General features: G+C 47.8%; 1 protein-coding gene across 1 annotated transcript in view; it reads right to left on the reverse strand.

Annotated features, from left to right (window-relative positions):
* LOC6601553 (ataxin-2 homolog) overlaps positions 1–21,884 on the reverse strand; it is a 36,329-nt gene that overhangs the window by 1,943 nt on the left and 12,502 nt on the right. Inside the window, exons 4-6 of the mRNA XM_002026637.2 lie at positions 4,049–4,233; positions 2,399–2,627; positions 2,054–2,146 (exon numbers count right to left, since the gene is read on the reverse strand). Coding sequence (XP_002026673.1) covers positions 2,054–2,146; positions 2,399–2,627; positions 4,049–4,233 — 507 coding nt within the window. The remainder of the gene's footprint in view (positions 1–2,053; positions 2,147–2,398; positions 2,628–4,048; positions 4,234–21,884) is intronic.

Here is a 21,884-nt window from a genome sequence, read left to right on the forward strand (position 1 = left end):
TACTCTTCCCATACTATATATGTAGTATATTTTATCATCTTTGTCAATTTAAATAACAAAAGGCCGCTGTGGCAATTGTTGCCATGTGCCACGTGGCATACCCGAGTACAAGTGGGCATTGGGTGTCTGTCTGTCTGTCTGGCAGACCCAAATCACAGCAGACACTTCACACTTCAGTCGCCAGGGTACAAAAGTCAACACTCATACGCTCATCTGCACATAATGGCCCCCCTCCCCACCCATCACGGCATCCGACTAAAGCTGGCTTATAGACCTGTACGGACTATATACAGATATAGCTATAGGTGGGCCGGTGACTTTTGACTTTGGAATATCTCAAAAATTCCAAAAACTTGCACAAATTGTATGAGACTCAATTTGAAGTATGTAAAATGGCATTTAATTGTTCCGACAAAGGAGCAACGCAAGGAGCAAGAAATAAAGGAAACAGGAAAATAAGTCATTTGCATGGGAACTGTGGTACGGTACTGTGTGTGGGTCCTCTGTCTATCTATCTATCTACTCCATTATTCTACTGTGCCACAATATTCGTGGCTACTGGTCCAAGTCCTGGTCCCAGTCTATTCAAGTCCCTGCTGTGATGTGCTGTGAATAACAGGCAATTTTCGCAGCACTTTCGGCCCGCCTGCCTCTTTGTTTGTTTAATTGACTTGGCCAACAGCCTAGCTCCAATTTCTGTACTATTCTGCACTGAGCTTCTGGTCCTGATCCCTGGGCCATCTCCTGGCTGGCTGCTTGTTATGCAGAAGAGGCTAGAAGAAGCTCTTCAAATGTGAGCGCGTGTGTGTAAATATTTTGCAAAATTTACCCGGAAATTCTTTCTGCTGAGCAACATCATTTGAATACGCAACCAGCCGGAGATAGAGAGAGGCTGACAGATACCCAGACGGATGGACGAACACGCACTTGGGGGGCCGCCTAAAAGTATGCTGTGATTTCTTGCCACACACTTTGCATAAGTTTTGCTTTTTGACATACTTCCTGTGCCTGCTCCTGCCTCCTCCTCCACTTCCACATCCGCTTCCTTCCTGTGGCATTGCGGGAAAACTCCCCAAAAGATGTAGTTGTTGCTTTGTTGACTTTCCATTTGCATTACGCACATAACACACTATAAATATTCAAGTGCTACACACACTCCTCTATCCACTATCCACTACACTCTCTCACCGCTCTCTAAATTAATTTGTCATGAATATGTTTAAATTTGGCAATTGCTTTGCAGACTTCTTTCAACGATTATTTGCATAAGAAATTCTAACAAAATTAAGCTTCGAAATCTGCTCCTTCCGTTTTGTGTGTGGCCACAATTTGCAGGCCATAAAAAGTACAATTCTCTCATTAGACGCCGTCATTATGCGTTACAGGTGACAATTATCCACCCCCCAGTCCATGCCAGTCCTTCGTCCTTTCAATTGGCTCCCCCAAATGGCTTCTGCTTTCCTGGGAGCTGGGGATGGTGGAGAAAGGATGTCTTCTGTTTCGAGTGTTTGTGGATTCTCATCGGTTGGAGGTCTTATTTGTTCAATTAGTTTCCAAATCAATTGCCGAATGTTTGCTTCCATCATCAGACAAGCCGCCGATTCAAGTCAACCGTTTTACGCAGCAGAAAAAAACAAAAACTTTTCATCCTGCTACCGCCGCCACCCGCGAGCGCCAGCACTCTCACTCCACTGAAGGAGGAGCCCCTGGAAAAGCGATGTGTCAATGTTGACACCCTCGAAAACCGCACAAAGCCAAAGCCAAACCGCGGCCGTCGATGCCAAGCGCTTTTGCTGATGCTGCGGCAACAGCAGCAGAGCCACCCCCGTATCTTGTCCTGGGACCCACATCACACAGATCCCCTGGCAACCCTGCTCTTCCTCGTTTCTCCTTTCTTTGGCCTGGAAAACATTTTGTGGTTTGGCAGGCGCCAAACTTTGCAAATAACTCACGAATGGAAGGAGAAATGGCTGGCAATAGCAATGGGGATGTGGCAGAGGCAGGGGACAGCGAGCAAGGGCATGAAACGTAACGCGGAAGCGGAAGTACTTACCTCAGCAGGCTGCCCGCATGAGATCGATATGTGGGCGGTGGCGAATTTCCACGCACCACCCCGTTCTGACGATCGCGGTCCAACAGCAAAAGTCTGCGAAAAGCGGAAAAGAGAGAACGGATTGAGAATGGTTCCGCTTAATGCCACGCGACAGGAAAAAGGCGGTCCGTCCTGGCATAGGTACTCGCACTCGCAGTAGCAGTTCTTTTGGCCAGTCCACAATTATGCATAATGCAATTAATTGCGCCAGGACATGCGACTGGCAGCTACCGCAGACCAGAGCACATTCGGGCCACAACCGCTGCCTGTCCTCCCTTTTCCCACACCCTCTCGCACGCTACTCACCTCAAACGGTACTCCTGCATGCTGGCCTGGTAGGAGGGGGGCGGCGGCCGGTGCTGGAACTCGGGGTAGAGCAAGCCGTGCGGAGCGCCGCCTCCGCGGCTGCACGGTCGTCGTCCGCAGCGGCCCAGATCCACGCTGGCTCCCAGGCCCAGTCCCAGGCAGCTCTGACCGCCTGGAGCCGTCATCCGCCAGGCGGCACCACTCACCGTCACTAGCACAACGCCAACTCCTGCGTTGGAATAGAGGGAGAGAATAGGAAAAATAGTTAATTTTAGAGTTTGCTCGAGTGCCGCCCCACAAATGGCTAAATGGACGGTTAGCTGGATTCAACCAATGGACTCTACCATCTCCTGTCTCATATTTCCATTTAGCTGCAGATTTAATTAGCCTTGGTCCGAATGGGCGTGGCCGCAATTACCGACTCACTTAGACAGATCCCAACTCCAACCTACAGCCTAATCAAAGTGGCCACCAGGCAGGCAGTTGACTTTCACTTTCATTTCTGTTGTTTTCTTTTCTTTTGGGCCAGGACAGGGCGGACGTGGAGGTGGAAGTGGCGGTGGAGCCAACGGAGCATGTCATGATGGCAAATTTGAACCCAGGATAGCTATACGATTTTATTAGCGGAAATTGTAATGAGCTGTTCTCAATTTTGTAGGCCTCGTTGTGACATCTTTGCCAGAGAGACCAGAGACCTCGTCCCATAACAATCATCATCATCTTCGTCATGATGGGGGGCTCTCTCTCTCTCTCTCTATCGCTATTACGAGTATGTGGCTCTCCTCCCTCGATATACATAAATGTAGTATGTAGTGCTCGCACGAGCAGCAATGGCAGCACCAGTGGCAGATTTTCTGACTGGTTGGCTTGATTGCCATTAAATTATGTAAAAACTTTCGGGTAATTGCCGCCGAAAATGGCGCAATGTCACGCTTTGAGAGCGCAAAACTACGAGCAACTACGACGCGGCGGCGGCGGCAATTGATTAAAGACACATACACAGATATACATACTGGCACATGCACTTGGCCCCGTCTGTCTGTCTGTCTGTGGGGTTATGTAAGGTGAGCAGCAGCATGAATGATTCATGAATGAGTCGAAAGTTGTTGTCGTCAGAATCTCCTACAACGAGAATGGCATGGAATGAATGGGACTCCCCTCCCCACCTGTTGATCTCCACAAATAGGGGCACCTGGTGGCACCTAGTTCGTGGTAAGTCCATCTCCATCTCCGTCCCAGACAATGCAAAGAAATCGCATCGCAGCCGGAACTAAATGCTTTGCCAATATTGACACATGGACACACAGGGTTGGCTGTCTGTCTGTCTGTCTGCATGGTCGCAGATTTGTTTGTTCTGCGAACTGGGTCAGTTGCACAGACAGTCATAGATACACAGATACATAGATACACAGATACAGTTACCTCTTAGGTGGCAGAAGAAAGAATGAAACGGACAGCGGACATTGAACATTGGAGTAATTGGAGTAAAAATTGCAACAATTGCGAACAAAAGACCTTTTCATTCGGTCCGAAGTCATCTAAACATCAGCGGACATCAAAAGGCGGTCGCTGGCTTTAATGCCCTTATTATTCCCCTCCTCCTTTCCCAACCCTCCCCTCCCCCTTTACGATTATGTAATGTCTACTTACCAATCATTAACAGGGCGGCGGTGAGATGCGAATTGGGGGGACCAGCCAGACCGGTGGCACCCAGAGCTGCACCGCCCAAAGCGCAGGCGACGCCGCCCAGGGCCACGACGGCGATGAGGGCACGCAGCGGAGGTCCTGCGAACCACTGGCCGCAACATCCCTTCCCGGAGCGCTCCGAGGGAGATCTGCAAACAGAGAGAATTGTAGAGTTAGTGCACAAGATTCGCAGCTGGCAAATGTAAGAATGCTGGACAGGGAAAGGGAAAATGGGAATTTTTATTGCGCAGGTGGGCGGAACGGAGGACAAAGGACGGGACAGATGTTTTGCCTCGTCGTCCGTGCAAATTGGCAAAAAGGCAAAGTCTCGTGTTTGTTCTCGTTCCCTTCCTTTTCGTCCTGTTGCCTTGTAGCTGGTCGCTGGTGTCTGGTCTTTCCCCGTCATTGTCGTGCCACACAAAAGCGCAGCGAGTGTGCAATTGTTGTAATTTGATGATTTATGCGCCAAAAGACCAAAAATTTTCGCACTGCCCGCCAACACTAAACAACGTAAAGGAGCAGGCAGGCAGTCGGACGAGGAGGAGGAACCACAAAAGGACCAGGACCCGAAAACCAGTTCCGACTGGAAAAGTCGAGAGAAAGGAGACAGCCAGACGACGTAAAATATTTTCTGCGGAGAAAGGACAATTTATGCGACACAGACGAGGACAGGAGCGGGGTGTCGTGGAAGAAGATGAAAGAGTCTGAGGACGTGTGTGCGTAAATTCATTAGGATCCTGGGGCATCACAGCAGCATCTTCTGTCGTGGAAGATGAACCCCTTTTGTGGAGAAGTTCAAGGAGTCGGGGACTGAAGAGGGGATGCGGAATGCTTGCCAAACAATTAGAGGAGGAAATATTTATAGGCGGGCACCCAGAACCCAGGGAACCCCGGATCCAGGGGGTCCTTCTGGCGCTTTTGTTGTTTCGAGTGTCATCGAAGCAATTTCACAAAAAGATGATAAATTGTTGGAAAATTACGTGCACACACACACACACACACACTCAAACTCTTATAGTATTCATGGATGGATTCATGTATTTTCGTACTAGAGATAAAAGGCAAAGGGCACGGTAGGAAATTTATGATTAATAATTTGATGCTGTTCTCGCTCGGAAAAGTATTTCCATTTCCATTCCGGATTTATACTTCTTTTATGGCATACCATTAAAAGACAACATCTACTCCGGGACAAGAGAGAAAGCCCATCCCAGCCATAGGGAGGCCAGTGCCCCCAGGGGAGGAGGAGTGTCTTTGACACTGCCCTTTGTTGTTGCTGCTGCTGCGGCATGATTGTGTTTCAGCAGTTGTCATGTCATGATAAATTTGGATCTTTCTAGCTCGTCATCGCTTAGACCCGCCGCTCTCAGAGTTACTCCGAGTCCTACACCGACACGGAAATGAGCGCGCAGAAACTGTACGAAAAGGTGAGACCTGCTGCTGCTTTTTTGTGTGAAGTTTCCGATGAAATGATGCCATAATATTCCCAGATTCTCAGTCTCAGATTGGAGGTCCCGTGCTGCGACAAAGTTCAGCAAGAACTCTGGAATCTCTAAATTAGATCTCTGTGGGGCAGAGAGATCAAAAAAGGCTGCCAACAAGCAGACGATTGATTGGTAACAAATTAGACGCTCAGCGGAGAGAAACAGTAATAACCCAAATCAGAGGAATCCCCACTACCATTTTTTCTATTTCCATTTCCATATGCAGGTCTCATCGGATCTCTCGTAGAAGATTGCATTGAGCAAACATTGTGCGAGCTGCGCACTTGTTTTTCGGATCGCCATATGTCATATGTAATCCATGCAATCACTCAGAAAAACTCAATGTTGAATAATAAACTCAGCCTCGTGCTGGCCAACGCCTCGCTCCGATCATTTTTACACACTCACTCACTTACTAAAATCACTGAGGGGACCGTTTTGCACGCACACATATAAATTGCGCTGCTGCGCTGCGTTTTACGCACACGAAGTCGAGCCGAAGCCACAGACACCCGAATCACCCGACACGAAACCCAAAGAGAGGGAGAGTTTGAGCGATTTAAAATCAGCAGCGATCGTTTGTTCTCGACGCAAAGAGAGTTTATTCGGGGGCCTTTCATGCATTTCATTGCACGTTCTTGCAATCACCCAAAGCCGTTCTCTGATCCACATCTAAGTAGTATGTATATGTAGCTTCTGGCTGTGGCTGTAAATGTGGCAATGTATTTATCTGTCTGTTCCAAGTAGCTCAGGGGCGGGCAGTCGTACATATATCGAAGGCTTAGAAGGCCTGAGCCTTCACTCACTCATGCACTCAATCATTCACTCACTCATTCAAGCAATTATTCAATCAGCCTCAGCCGTAATTAATTTTCATTTATTAATTGCCGCCAACATTGACACAGTTTCTGTTTCGGTTCGTGTATTTACTTGCATGCCCCATGCATCACCGCCGTTTACTTATCGAATGGAAAATTAACTTTCATTTTTGCAGAGTTTTCATTTAAATGGTGGCACTTCCGCTCCCCCATCTCCCGCTTCTTCTCCACTTCTCCTACAGTGCGTTAAGCATTGCCGGCAGCTGTCAGATTGACATTTGCATGCGAGTCAACAATTTCCAATTGATTAAGCAATTTGCAGCAGTTCCACAAAAGACAACACGAGAGCACGCAAGCAGATAGCAGTGGATAGCGGTGGGATGGAGCGAGGGGAAAAGGCAGCTTCAGCGCCCAACGACAAAGGCCCGATGCTTCATTACTCAGATTCATTTTGGCCTTTTATCAGGAGAGCAGAGCCTGCCTGCCACACATCCGGGACAAAAGCAGGGCAGGAAGGGCATCCCATAGTGCGTGTGACAGCAGCTACAGCATTCGCCATACGCTATAGTCATTCGATCAGTCTAACAGTCGAACAGGAAAAGCCCCCCTCTCGTACTCTCGTACATTGCGTATATAATGTCTTTAAAACAGGCAGACAGGCAGAGTCGTAAAGGTGGGCGTAACACCCGTGAACAAATTAGAAGGAAAGATGACGCCGCACGGGGACCTCTTTAAAGTTTAGAGGGGAAAATCTTATTTTATTTATACGCATTCCCACACCCCCTCTGGAGAGGCCACACCCCGCCTCTATAGAAAAGCGGGTGGGAATCTTTAATTAAAAGCGTTCGATGGTAACAATGAAAGCGAAATTCGTGTTCGGTAAAATGTATATGAATATTTTTATAATTTATTTAATTCCCCCTCCCATTTCCCACCCCCCACTATCTTTCTCAGAGTTTCTCTCTTTTAGTTTCAGTTTCATTTGCCTTCTTTGCAGAGAGTTTTCCTTTCATTTTTAACTTATGTAATTAAGTGAGGAAAATGAGGCAATCAGCGTGAGGAGGCGAGCAACAGAAAATAATTAGCTGCAAAAACATATTAATAAATGGTACATTTCCTCACAGTCCCACAGCTTGGTGGGGGGAGGGGAGTAAAGGAGATTTAGAGCAGAGGAAAACCCAAATACTGACTCTTTCTAAAGGACTGGAACAGAAATGTTTCGCGATTTGGTTTGCCCCACTGACATGGCGAATTTTTTGGGCTTACAGCTGCAGCTGCTGGCTGGATGGATGGCTGGCTGGATGGATAGCGGGAAGGATGGATGAACAAAACCCATTTTCAACTTTCAATCAAAGCACTGTCCCTGTATCTTCCATTCCTCCCATCTTGAACCCGATCCAAAAATAAAGGCATAATTACAGCGCGCTTTTCAACTTTTGCCGCTCATCTGTTCTCGGCTCTCGGTTTTGTTTTGTTTCTGTTCTGATTTGTAATCGCAACTTCTCTTCTGTTCTTCTATTGTTCAGCGGTCTTTTTTGTTGTTTTTGACCAGGGGGTTGGGGGCTGGTGTAGTGGCTGGTAGATATTTTGGCTAAAGTTTGGCCAAATCTTTTGGGCTGGGAAACTTTTCTAATTCCTTTCAGAAATCTATCTTTTGCCCTCTGGGAGAGGGGCGAGAGGTGCTATATTAAATTTCATGACACGGCGACATCTCTCGGCAGAAAGAAGGCTTTCGCCTTGTAGCTAGACTGTGGTGGTGCTGGTGGACTGTGTGTGGGTTAAGATACACGGCACTCGTACTCGTTAAATGAAAACCAGTGGAAGGCAATAGAGAAATGGAGATGGTGATCGGGTACGGTGTGGGGGCAGTGGAGAACCTGACATTCACCCGACATTAAAATCGCAGTTGTTTGCTTGCCTCATGCCTCATATTCTCTCTGTCGCGTACTACGCTCGTATATAAAAATGAAAGCAAACAACAGTCTGCTTTGACCGGGGACTGTCTCTGTCTCCGTCTCTGTCTCTGACAGACGGCAATAAAATATCCCAGCGTAAGAGACAAAGTCACGTTGTGGCCCCCTCCACGCCAGAAGAGTGCAGGAGAACCCACTTCATAGGTGCTGCATGTACGAGAGAGAGCGGAGTATCGTGTCTCTCTCGCAGAACTTCTGACCTACTAACAGTAGAAGTAGACGTTGACACAGGCGGGAGGGGGGGTCTTAACTTGGGCAACGTTTTTCCAGTTAACTGCGAGCGCTTTGACGCTTGAGTGATGCCAGAGCCAATGTCTAGTCTGCTGCCACCTTAAAGAGCCAGCCAGTCCGCTGTTCCGCTAGTCCGCCAGCCGTTGGGCGTTGCTCGTACCTCCCAGCACACGACTTTGATATTGCCCAAAAACGGGGCCCCAGCTTCAGCTACAGCGTCAGACCCAAGTTGAGCTGTCAGTGGAGTTGTCGGAGCTGGAGCATGGAGCATGTCAGTAGGTGCTTGCTGGAGCAGCATTTCCTTCCTTCTTCCCTCCACCCTCCTGCCGTTCTCTGGCTGTGGCAAAGTGAGCTTTTAATAGGAGTGTAAAAGATTATATGGCGGGAGGCGAGATGTCCATTGACTGTGTGGCAGGGCGAAGGCTACACTGTGCGGAAAACTCTGGCAAACGTCAGGGATCGGTGGGCTGTGTGGGGCTGCAGACAAAGTTTTGGCAAACGTTTATTGCCAATTTCTGAATGCATAAAATGCAAGAGTTGCCAACAATTGACGCCCACACGCATGGCCCTGCCCTGTCCTACTGCCTCCTGCCACAGTGTGTCGCTCGCCTGCCCGTATATAGGACAGCATGCCAAGTGTGTGGTGTGGCAGCAACAGCAGCAGACATACGGCAGCAGGAATATACTACGATATATATATATTTATGTATATGTATACATATATAGAAACACCCACACAGATGGAGGTGGAGAAAGAGAGAAGGGGAACAAAAGGAGAGCTGCATAATGTGGCAGCAGGGAACAAGTGCCAAACATCGTGACGACAAATACAACGACAACGAGAAGGAGAACTGGAGAACCGAACACTGCGTTCGAGTCTGAGGCATTTCTAATTTCAGATCCGTTTCTAATTTCTGGCTTTCATGTGGCACAGCCACACTCATCCAAAAAGGCAGCCAGCCAGCCAGCCAGCCAGAGAGGCTGCCAATGCAGCAATGGAGTCAGAGTCAGTCAGCATCCGGGTTGGCAATTACTTTTACATGTTGCCGCCGCAGTGGCAGTGGCACAGTGGCGGAGGCATCGACAAGAGCAGCCCGACCCGCAGCCAGTATGGCGCGCACTGCACTGCACAGATACACGGATACATGACACGTACACATGCAACGCGCTTAAGTGGCTGCGTCATTAGGCTGCAAGAGAGCTGGTTGATGTTTCTGCTTCTGCTGTCGCAATGGCAGCATCTCCCATCCAAAGAGGCGATGGGATTGTGTCCCCAGATACAGAATCTGTGTCGCGTATACGTATCCATAAATTAAATTCTTAAATTGCTCGTTAGACCATCATGAGGTTTGCTGCTCATTCATTCATAGCACCCCCGTCCCACAACCAAAAAAAAAGAACGAGGGGAAACGTTCTGATTTGAGTCTGCGACCGCAACTCTACATTTATACTCGATACTTAGTCAGTATGGCTCTCCTCCGGCAGACGGCGCTGGCATTGAACAAAAAAGAGTGCGTGCGAGAGAGACAGAAAATCCGTCTGAACGTGTCATCAGGCGCTCCGTAGCCACTGCAAATTGATTTGTTCTTATGGTTTTAGTAATGATCCGATCTGATTCAGATGGGTAGACATGGTAGCCATTCGCCATGACAGGGCGTTTTTAATTTTCCCGTATCTTCAAAATGTTTGATGTTTTGAAATACCCTTGTAACAGTGGCATACCACAGAAGTCTGGATACAAAATGTCGTTGTACCCTCGACTCGAGCGCCGGAGCTCTGCTCTGGAGGGTTCTCTCTCTGTTGGGTGTCTCCGTAGCGTCCAGTATGCTCCGTGCAACCGACGAGTACCGCGCACTACATATAATCATGCCACCCAACAGTAGCTACAAAAGCAACAACTTTGTGTTGCGTTGGCTGCCACATAATGTAGGTCACTTCTGTTGCTGCCCCCCTCACTACCACTTCCACTTCCACTCCCCCACCCCTTCTGCTGCTGCTGCTGAAACTGTAATCCAGCGATTTCCCTCGAATTCTATGCGCATTTAATATCGCGCTGTGGCAACTTCAAGTGATTTTATTTAGCACCCAATATTCTATTCCTCCCTCCTTTCCTCTCGCTCCTTGTCTTTGTGATCTAGGGATCCGGGGTGGACAAAGTTATGGGCGACACTGTACGGCGGCGTCGCTTTGGGGGGCTATTATAGTTATATTTTTATTACGAGCAGAAGAAGCAGAAGTTGTGATGCGGGCACTGGCACTCCACGTATCTGCTTTCATCACCCAAGAGATGTTATCGCCGAAAAGACTGTCACTAATTAGAATACATTAAGGGCCCCCCAAACACAGTCCGCTCTCCCCTTTCCATTTTCCCTTCGATACGTAAAAGTCCGAACTCTATTAATATATCGCAGTACAGTTCTCGTTCAATAATCCCTTGTTATTGCACAGAGCCACGCAAAAAAAAATATCTTAGGCATTTGTGAGATGATCTATGCTCAGTATTGCGTTTCAAGAATGGATTTTGGGTTAGAGGGAGAGGAGAAGAGATTTCCTTGCTTCGGCTCTCTCCCGCTACTGCTGTTGCTTCCAAACTTTGCAAAGCCTTTGCACTTCTTCTCTCTTTGCACACTCACTCAACAAAACGAGTACAGAAATGGAAAATAACGGAGGCTACCAAACGGAGGCTATGCCAACAGAGGGATCGTGGATCAGGAATCTGTATGTTTATCACTTATCATCGTGTACACATTATCAATTAATAATTCGTTGCTTCAATTAGGCGCCACACAATTACAACCCTCCCTCATTCATTCAGATATTGGCAATCAGGGAAGGTGCTGCAGCCTGAACTGATTTGAACTCTGTTTGAACGTGAGAGAGTGAGAAAGAGCGACCGAGAGAGAGGGCGGTTGAAGAGTACGCATACGTGTGCTCGTATTTGCCTTTGTTAAACAAAAGAATTCCGCAATACTTGGCGATTGGCAGAGGGAGGGGTCATTACGCGGCTGTTTAATAAACATTTCTGGATCGGTGACCTCAGAGGTGGTGTTCTCCCTCCTCTCACCTCTCCCTCCCTCTGCCGCTGCCTCTACTTTGTGGGGGGCTGCTGTTCATATATTTAATTGCTTTTGATGTGCCGTTTGATGTGGAAGTTTTATTTGATTATGACACCTGAATGACCTGCGGCCTGCGTATGCCTTCCGTGATGTGGCAAGGTGTGAAAAATCCACACACGGAGCAGCACAAACAGTGAGCGGGGGACAGAGGCGGAAGTGAGGAGGCATGAGAGAAAACCTCTCTTCTGTTTATTTAAGCCATTTTAATTACCGCTAAATGCTGAATGCTAAATGCTATATGCTAAAAGCAATTCAAGCCCCAGTTGGGAGGTAAATTCAAGGGAAACTCCAGTTTCCAGAATGGCGAGAAATCAAAAAAAGTCGGGAATGAAAGTCAATAAGCGCCAAAAATCTCGAGCTATGCAAAAACTTGGTCCACGCCAAGCGTCGAGCAATTTATATTGGAATGTCTTGTACTCCCAAGGAATTCCATCGACAACCGTCATCCGGCCCCCTGCTCTTCGCAGTCGCGAAGGTCAACCGAAATGGCCAATAAAATGAAATTCCAGCGCCATGGCCACCACCAGAGCCAATGCTAAAGCCAATAAAAATGCAACCCATTTGAAATCGATGACAAATCGAAGAAGCATCCAAGGGGATGAGAAGGCCGGAGTGGCAGTAGGGGCATTACAGCGGAAATGAGGAAAGTTTTTGCAGCTTAGGGCGGGATTTTCATGGTTTTCTGCCCACTGCAAAAGCTGTGCGTAAGGACACAAGGCACTGAGAAGCTGAGAAATCTGTAGATCCCGTAACTTCGCGATGCTCTTGGATGCTCCCGGAACCACCTCCCCCTCATCCTGGAAGCCACACTTTGAGTGGCTTCCAATTGAGTTTTCCCTTTGTTTTTCCGGCCAGAAGCAATTTTGAGGCGGCTGCAGATTTTGGGAGTTTGTTTTTACGACAACAATTCCGACTCGTCCCGGACGGACGGACGAAAGTTTGCGAGGAAGCGAGAAAGCAAGGGGAGAAGGGATCACAGGAGGCGTCGTGCCATGTAAAGCGACCATTTCGTTTGGGTTTTTCTTTTTTTCCTTTTTTTTTTGCTTCTTTGGCTGGTCTCCGGAAATTGCTGCCATCGATAGCCCGTGTCCGTGTCCCCCACCGCTATTCCAGGTCCCCCACTTTTCCTGGTCCTGGCAGACGACACTTTTTGCAATTTATTTCCATTCTTTGGCTGCGATTTGCATAAGCGCCAGTCAGCGGCAGTGCCGTACCAGTTCAAAGGACTCTCAGTCTCCACCGCGGAGGAGAAGCATCCAAAAGGAACAGAGGAACAGATTAAGACAAATACAAATCAGTGCATAATTTTTCTATTAAACCATTTCGGGGGTCAGACAGACGGAGAGAGAGTGGCGAGTAGGCACTGCCCCCCGTGGAACGTGCCACCTGCCACCTGGATCCCAGGCCAGTCCGCACGGCTGATGCCGATTCTGTCGAGTCCGCTTGTCGGTCACGTGCCACCCATCTATAGGCACCGACTTTTGTCAGAGTTTGAGCCGAGAGACAGGCACGGACCATAGACACAGGACACGGGGACACGTTCCACTGTCACAGCTCGACTTTTCAATTTTGGCGCAGTTTATATTCAATTTTTGGTCACTTTAATTTGATGGCCAGCCCACCACCCCCCTTAACAGATTGAATACTAGAGTACTCGTTGCACTATTGCCATAGTTTCTACCTCTCTATAGATCTCTCCTGCTCTCTCTGGTTCTCTATCCATCCATCCATTCCCTTGGCCATATGCAAATAGGTGCGAAAGTCGGGCGGCGATTGAAATGAAATACACGGCAGAAATTAAATGAATACGTGGGACAAATGTTTCTGTTGCTGCTGTCTGCTGCTGTCTGCTGCTGTCTGCTGCTGGCTTTATATGTCATACATATTCAATAAAAAGCAAAAATGCAAATTTGCGAATTTCGAAAATGGAAAGTGATGGCAGAAACAGAAAAGCAGCATGCGACACAAACGCAAACAATCGAGAAGCGATTTTGAGTCTGTCTCTGTCTCTGACTCTGGATTTTGCCCCCCTGAGGGGCAAATAGAAAGAGAGAAAGAGACAGAGGGCGAGAGCATAACTTTTCATTTCAGGAATCATCATCATCAGCATTCATAACCACACACACACACACACACAGATACAGAGACACACGACATGTATCTTGATACTCGTACACATGTTCGACTTAACTCCTAACATGGGGCCAGCATTTGAAGACAGACATTGAGAAATATTTTGGAGCCAGAGACACGGCTCTCAGAAGCCGCCGTATGGATACCCTGTCAAGCACACTACATGCATTTTGTTGTTGCTTTCCCGGGCATTCTCTTTGGCATTTGTCTCTTGTGCGTCTCAAGCCGAGCTTCAATGTGCACGCGGTGTCATGTGGGAGCCATTCAGTGCAAGGATGAGTTTCAGTCCAAGGGAGAGTTGTGGATCAATCATGGGAGCTCCAATTATGTAACCCTCTGGCAGAGGTGTATGAAACACTCGACTGCGTGGCAAATTAAGGCGAATTAAAGGAAATGTTAGAAGACACTCGAGAGTTAGTCGGAGCTACGACAAGTGTTTGACTGATGCTCCAATATGCTCTATACGACTCCATCCACTCGGCATGACTCGAGTCCATGGCCAGACTAATATTTGACTTGAAAACCTGAGCAAATATCGCATCTGAGAGTCGATCCACAGATCGTCGGATTGGCTGCTGTGCTCTCCTGGAGAGAACGATCTTTCAGTTCAATACCATGACCCTCCTCTCCCCACCCCTCTATCACCCAGCGCCATCCGTGTATTTCATCCAAAAGGTGGAGTGGGATATGATGGTAGCGTGTGGGGTGCTCATGCACATTCATAACTCGGCACGAAATAAATAAGAAAAATTGTATACCGCATTGGGAGGGAGGGACGGAGAACTGTCGATGATATCAAATATCAAGTGCTGGCCATAAACAACTTGACCTTGGGCACGTAGCAGAACCCCCCACACCTCCCTGGTGCTGTGGCAGGCAGCTAGCTCCATCGATGGCTGCAACAGCCGGAACTGAACCGAGCCGAACAGACGACGAGTTAAGACGAGTCGAAACGCTCCGATCCAATGCTCATCGATTACCAATTCACGTTCACACGTTCACAGAGAGCGAGGGCTCCGTCTCCGTTTGTCCATGGCTAGAAATCCGCTTTGGTCATGCTCATAAATGTGGCTAATTTGCAGCGCAACTATGCCGCACAATGGTCTGTGTGTCGACTGTGTGCCGATTGGCGATGCTTCTAAAACACCTTGCCCCTGGCACGTTGCCGAACTGTTGGCTGATTGAAATGCTGCCTCTCTGGCTCTGGTTTGCTTTCGGTTCGGTTCGCTTTTGCTTTGGCTTTGGTATTGGATTGGATTGGTTTGGTTTCGTTTTGCTAGGATGGGGTGAGAGAGAAGTCAAAATTGTACCAAAAACGTGATTCAGCTAAAGTTTCTTTAACATTTTTTGTGTTGGCTTCCTCCACTCCGAACCGAACAATGCCGGAATTCCGAATTTTGCAATAGTATCTTTTAGTATTTTTGGCACGCAATTGGAGCTTCTGCCATTACCCATTACCTGGTATCCTATTCCCCCTTTGGTTCGCTTCCAATCTCTGGACAATTAATTTCAGGAATCAGTAGATCCCATTCAAGGGAAATTGGATGCTGCTGCATCCCGAACGATGATGATGCCTCATTTGAGGCGGTCACTCGTTAAAAACAAAAATTCCCATAACCGAGAGTGGGTTTTCCCGTAACAGGTACGATTCAGAGTACAATTACGAGTACGAGTACGAGTATTATATAGATTATTCGCTTCAACCATTTCACACACGAGACAGAGGCAGTAGAGGACGGAGGTCAAAGGCCACATATAATTTTAATAGAATTTCCATAACGATCACTTGCCACACAAGTGATGGGCCGATGTGGCGATGGGGCTTGGCTTGCAATAAAGCCAATTTACGCTCATCAAAACGAGGGGATCGGGGACCAAATTCATTTGAATGCCGCACCAATGACGGCGACTGACGACTGACGAAGGGGCGTGTGGTAACCCATCGAATCATATCCGAAAAGTGCATAATTTGCAGCCTCCCCAGAGCATCCTAGGAATCCATAAAGCTCATGGCAGGCACAGCAATTACTTTGTCCCCAGTTTGGGGGTCGTTACATCTCTCCATGCCACTGCCCGTGGCACTGCTGCTCTGTTGTTCTTCTGCTGATGTGCAAGCGAACTTAATTACATAGATAAAACACGGGTAGCACAGGACAAGACAAGCCCAAGCAACAAATAGATATCATAGAATATCAGAATATCAGAAATCAGAATATGGCCAATATGGGTTTCGTCTCGGTTAGAGGTGGGGTACAACCAGCTTTGGGGGGACCTTTCTGGTCTATACTCTATATTTTTGAGTATCGGGTATAAAAAGCTGGACTTGGATCGAGTGTCGAGCATGGAGCGGAGTGCAGCGAAGAGAAACCCAAGTAAAAAGCCATAAAAATGCGCATAAAGCGCACAAAACTGATTGAGAGTTTTACCCAGAGAGACGCACACATAGATTCAAGTATCTCTGATTCATGTGTGAGTGTGTGAGCATTAAGGGACATCACGCCACAGCCAAAGAACATTAAAGGAAATTGACGCGGAAACGAAGCGAATAAAATCTACCCGAACTACTGCCAGAGCCACAGCAACAGCCAAGTAGTCCGGCCAACAAGCAGTTTCCAGCTATCACCAAACACACCCATACACACACACACAGCCAGACACACAGACACACTGATAAGAGTCTCTTCCATCGACAGCATCGACAGAAAAGTGCTTACTTCATTACGCATAATTTCCCTCTGAGCCTTTTTCTTCTTTTTTCGTTATTCTTCTTCTTCATTCAGTTACAACATTTTCATTTCATTTTCATTTCTTTCCCCCTACCAACAAACACACACACACACGCCCCTCTCTCGGAATGACACACAGAAAATTGCCAAGAGAGTTGCTGCCACGCATCCTGAGAGGGGGGGTGGAGGGGTGGCAGTGTCTTGCCCTTGTCCTTGCCCCTTATCGTTGCCACTAAATGAACTACGAGGCAATGGCCCTGAGATAAGATGAGGGTGTCGACTGTGTCCCGAGTCCAGTATCCGCTGTGCGCAGTGTCCAGATGTCTGCAGAAGTCCGGCCACATGCCACATGTTGTTTCGTTGGGCAAAAAATTATGTGCTGATTGCAGTCGGCAGATAAGCGGAACGGAATTAAACCCAAAGAAATTATGACCATGCGGGCGATTTGGCTGCGTTTCTCTATCTCTTGCGTGCCGTATTGTGGAGGGGAGCGGTGCGGAGGGATAGAGGAGTGCAGGCAGATACCCGAGAGATCTCATCGTCTGGCCTCACAGATAAGGGCTCTATTCTAAAGATATTTTCCATATTTTCGAAAAGATTTCCATTCCATATCCGTAGATTCGAGAAGTGAATATCCCAGAGGAAAGTGGCATTGGAAAAGGATCATTTGAGACTTCCATGGAATGGAAAACTGGAAGAAAGTATCCGGGGAACAAGTCATTTAGGTGATTCCGATGGCTCTTCTGATGAGAGACAGGCCAATCGACTGGCGGATACCCTCTAAAAGTCCTGCTTTCTCCACCTTCGCTTCCTGCTGCTGCTAGAAAGGGAACTTAAACCCAAACCTAAACCGCAGCTGTGTCAAAGATTTGCAAAAGTTGCATTGTAAAATGCAAAAATGGAGGGACCTCTTGCGGCAGGGGCAGGAGCAAGGCAAAGGCAGGAGCAGTTTCAAGGGGGATTTGGGGATGTAGCATCAGCGGCGTGTCTGCGTGTGAAAAGTGTGCGACGCAAGTGTGCGTTTAATAGCTCTGCGGCTGTCGGCTGTAGGTTGTCGACTGTCGGCTCTTGGCTAGCGGATGCTGTAGGGCCGGGGGGTGAGCTGCCTCGAAAGGGGTAAGACCCAATCTTGGGGGCTCTTTAACTTGAAAAGTACACAAGACAAGACCCTGGCCGACACACATACACATGGGGCACAGCGGAGCAGAGAAGCGGCTGAGGAGATCGAGAGCCGGAGCTGGAGCTGGAGCTGGAGACGGAGAAAGTTTTCTCTACGTCTTGGCCGGGGCCTGGCTTTTGCGGCTAAGATGAGAGTTTTAGTTGTTGCTTTTGGATGTAGGTTTTGTTTTTGTTGTTGCTGTGGATGTTTCAGCTTCGGCTTTGGCTTTTGCTTTGTCTCACTTCCACTTGTCTATCGCTGACTGTCTGTCGCTTGTTTCTTCTTCTTGGACTTTTTTGCCCATCGCCTCTGTCTGCGTGTTTTGTCTTCAGCTGTTTTGGGGCACGCTCTTTCTTGGGTTATTATAGCAAATTATTTGTTTTGACTTTTAGTTTTTGCCGTCAACTGAAAGTGGGAGTGGGAGTGAGAGGGGAAAAGAAGGAGGAGGCATTGTTTGTGTGGCTTGTAGCAGTGCCCCAACTGCTGCTGCTGTTGCTGCTGTTGCTGCCGCTTCCCAGCTGCGTCAAATTACCGCCTTTGTCTTTGTCTTTGCCTTGCGTGCGGCTTCCCGCCTTCTCTCTCTCTCTCTGGCTGTCATTTCTCATATCTGAGGAAATCTGCCTTTGGATTTCCCCTTTCGTTCATCTTCAATCTCCATTCTTCTCCATTAGTTTGTGGCTTACGGAAGGTGCTCTCGCTCTTTAATTAACCCCCCCACCACACCCCTCCCATCTGCCCTTCAATTCCCCGGCAACATTTATAGTTGTCACTTGCCACAAATTTCCATTCGAGTGGCATGGCAATGACAAACCGCTTCAGCGGAAAAAGGTAACATCACGCATACGCCGCGTTAATACAACCCCATCCCGCTCTCTCTGAGTGTGTGTGTGTACTTATGTAATTATAAGAGTGAGGGGTAAGATAGAGAGAGAGGGGGGTGGTATGGCCACAGCAGAAGAAAAACCATAAATTATGCTTTTTGTTTGCTCAAATCCTTGGCATCGTAAGAAAGGGTACGCTCCCAAGGATACGGATGCACAGATACCACACACATACATAAGAACAGATGCAGGTACAGATACACAGATAAATTTGTTAAGTGTTTTAATTAATTTACGAAACGAGTGCATTTGTTGTTTCGACTTTAAAGTTGCGACAAAGCGGCAGAGCAGAATCCTTTGCCCTTCCCTCACACCCTCTCACCGAAAGCAAAACAACAAATAAATATAACAAGTAAACAGTGTAAATTTTGCCCCTACCCCTGCCCCATGTGGCAAGCAGATTTGCAGACAACGAACAAATAAGCTTTGGCAACAACTTTGAAGCGTTGCAGAAGGGGGCAGCGGTGGGGCAGGAGAGCAACAAGAGGGGCAACAGAAAGAGCCACGAAACTGCAAAACTCATTGCACTTTAAATTGAAATCAGTGCAAAAGATACAAAAGGTTACCGCAACGAGTCCATGCCCCGCAGTCAGTGCTTCCAGTCCTTGCCCCAACTCTGTAGCTGCCGCTGGCTGTGTGTGTTGCAAGTTGATTCTTTTTCCGGCTGCCTTTTTTTTAGCGTGCGCGCATTTTGCGGTTGACAGTTGACACAGTGCTCTGTGGCAGAGTGGCAGAGTGGTATTGCCAGGAGGAGCTGCAACAGGAAAGGGTGCCAATGCTCCTGCCCTACTCTCTCCTCTCTCCATTCCCCTACTATCCAGTGAGGAGTAGCAGCAGTGGCACTTGTCTGGCAATTGGTTTTTGGTAAATTTTGCACTGTTTAAGCTCTAAAATGCAGCCATTAAAATGTGCTTTCCTGTCCCCTTGTGCCCCCCCCCCGTATGCCTTCTGGCCACTTCTGTGTGTGTCCTCATTACGTTTGCGCATTTGCCATATTGGCTTTAAATATTTAAGCGCCTAGCATTTGTTGTAAACGTTAATTGAAGTCAAATACAACGTGACTGCAGAGGCAGCGGGCAGTAGGCATGAGGCAGCTGGTATGTGGAATGGCAGATGAAGCAGCGTATGCGGGGGCTCCCACTTCCACTCCCACTCTCAATCGCCCCATCATTATCATAGACGGAATCTACTAGCCCATCGCTGACCATCGATCAAGAGATTTACGGAATGCAATAAACCACGCAACAAGCAACGAGAAAACAAACACAACTTTCACCCAAAAAAAAAAACAGAAACTGGTTCGCCAAATATTACCTCATAGCAGCCGTAGCTGGAAGTCGTGAAAGATTCAAATAAATCGGAGATTCAGAGAGATTAACGGAGACACACAAAAGGTAATTAGAGAGAGAGAGAGAGAAAGGCACTCTGGGGATGTGGGATGACGGATTCTGCCTCGTTCTGTCTCTTCTAGAGAGAATGTGATGCGGGTCTGCTCACTGAGTCACTTCTATCGTGGAAAACGAATCAATCTGAACCCCTGGAAACCTCTTCCCCACTCCACAATGCCAATCCCCAGTTCATTGCACAAAAGGCAAAGCCGCAAACAAAATAAAATTATTGTAAAAAAAGATACAGATAGACAGAGAGGGAGAGAGGCAGAACTTTATCTCCGCTTAGCCATAATATAAATTATGAACTTTTGTTTAAAACCGCAGCAGCAGCAGCCGGAGGAAAAATGAAGATTGAAAATCAAAGCTGGAAAAATCCGATCCACGGATACCCAGGGTTGGGCATCAAGAGTATGCGGATAGAGGCAGAGTTACTCCTGTGTTAATCTGCAGATAAGGCGGCAGTCACGTGTGTGTGTCATGGCATATCCTGGACACAGGGAGTGGCCTCTCCGATTGAGTATTTATGCGCTCATTTGAAAACCATCAACAATAATTTTATTGTGCTTCCCGTCTCCATTTGGCATTTGTTTGGGGCCTGGCTTTTGTGCGAAATTCGAATGTGAATTTGAATCTGAATCCACAATGAGCAGTTTTGGTGCTGGCTTTGTGTTGTTGCTGTTGCTGCCAGAGGCATTGAACTGTAATGGCCAGAACCGAAAAGCAAGCACACAAGACGGTAAAAAAAAAAAGGGAGAGGGGCACAGTTTCCCACTGCTCAAGGCCTGGCCCCAGCGAAGGCCCTAGCAGAGACGCTGATTTATAGCAGTTAAAAAGTTATTAAAACAATTTTAGCCGCAATTAGTGGGGGGACTTAATGGCAGTGACACAATTACCGTGGCTCGGACCGCCAGACCTCATTCCTCATTCCTCCATTAGATTTTCGTGTCTTTTCGGGGCCACGTTCTGCTTAGTCTTTAGTCGAGTCGATGATTCGATTGAATCGAGTCAATCGAACGGGGCTATCATCCCATTGAATGGATCTCATTTTCGGGGTGACAATTTAATAAGCCAGAAGATTGGCTGCCACAGGTGCTGGCTGCCCTGCAGCACCACCAACTCTCTCTCTGTGCGCCTCTGGATTTATCTTTGTGTCCGTGTATCTGTGTCTCCTGTCTGTCGGTCTGTGCAGTCTTTCGAGATTCGTTTGGCAACTTGTTTTGCGACTCTAGTCTGTTTATTTTCTGCTACTTCTGTGGTTGCTGCTGCTGCCTCTTCTGTTGTTGCTGATGCATTTTGCCGGCTCATTTCAACTTGGCCCGAATGCATTCTTCATACAAACATAGATACGACACACAGACATGTGCATAGATGGAGGGGCATGGGGCAACGACAGGCAGCCGCAATTTGTTTGGGGAATGGGGCATGGAACTGGCTTCAGCCCGTCTTCCTTTCCTTGGACTGTGGCAAAATTTTGCTTTATTGGCTTTATTGACTATTGGCAAGTTCTTTCTTCAGGTCTCCCCTCCCCCTCCCCCTCTGCCTCCCCACTGATTGCAGGGTATCCCCCGATTCATTTTCCCCGATTTCTGCTGGCCGCTGTGTTTATTCTCTTACAAAAATAAATAAACCCAAGACATGGGCCCGAATCAGTGAAAGATTCCGCGGGCCAGCAGGACAGAGCAAAGCCATGAGGCACCGTAAAACTGGAAAGTTGTTTGGTCAGTTTTACTACTTGCAACAGCCGCCACACAGTCACAGTCACAGCATTTAGTGTCGAGTGACGGAGTGTTGCAGTAGCGAGGTGTCGCGGAGACCTGGTTGTTTGGGTTTTCTTTGAGGGAAAACTTATGGAAAAATCACTCAATTTACCGGCAGCAGCAGCAGCTGC

This window comes from Drosophila persimilis, unplaced genomic scaffold (assembly GCF_003286085.1).
Source record: "Drosophila persimilis strain 14011-0111.01,24,50 unplaced genomic scaffold, DperRS2 tig00000002-arrow-pilon, whole genome shotgun sequence".
Taxonomy (NCBI): domain Eukaryota; kingdom Metazoa; phylum Arthropoda; class Insecta; order Diptera; family Drosophilidae; genus Drosophila; species Drosophila persimilis.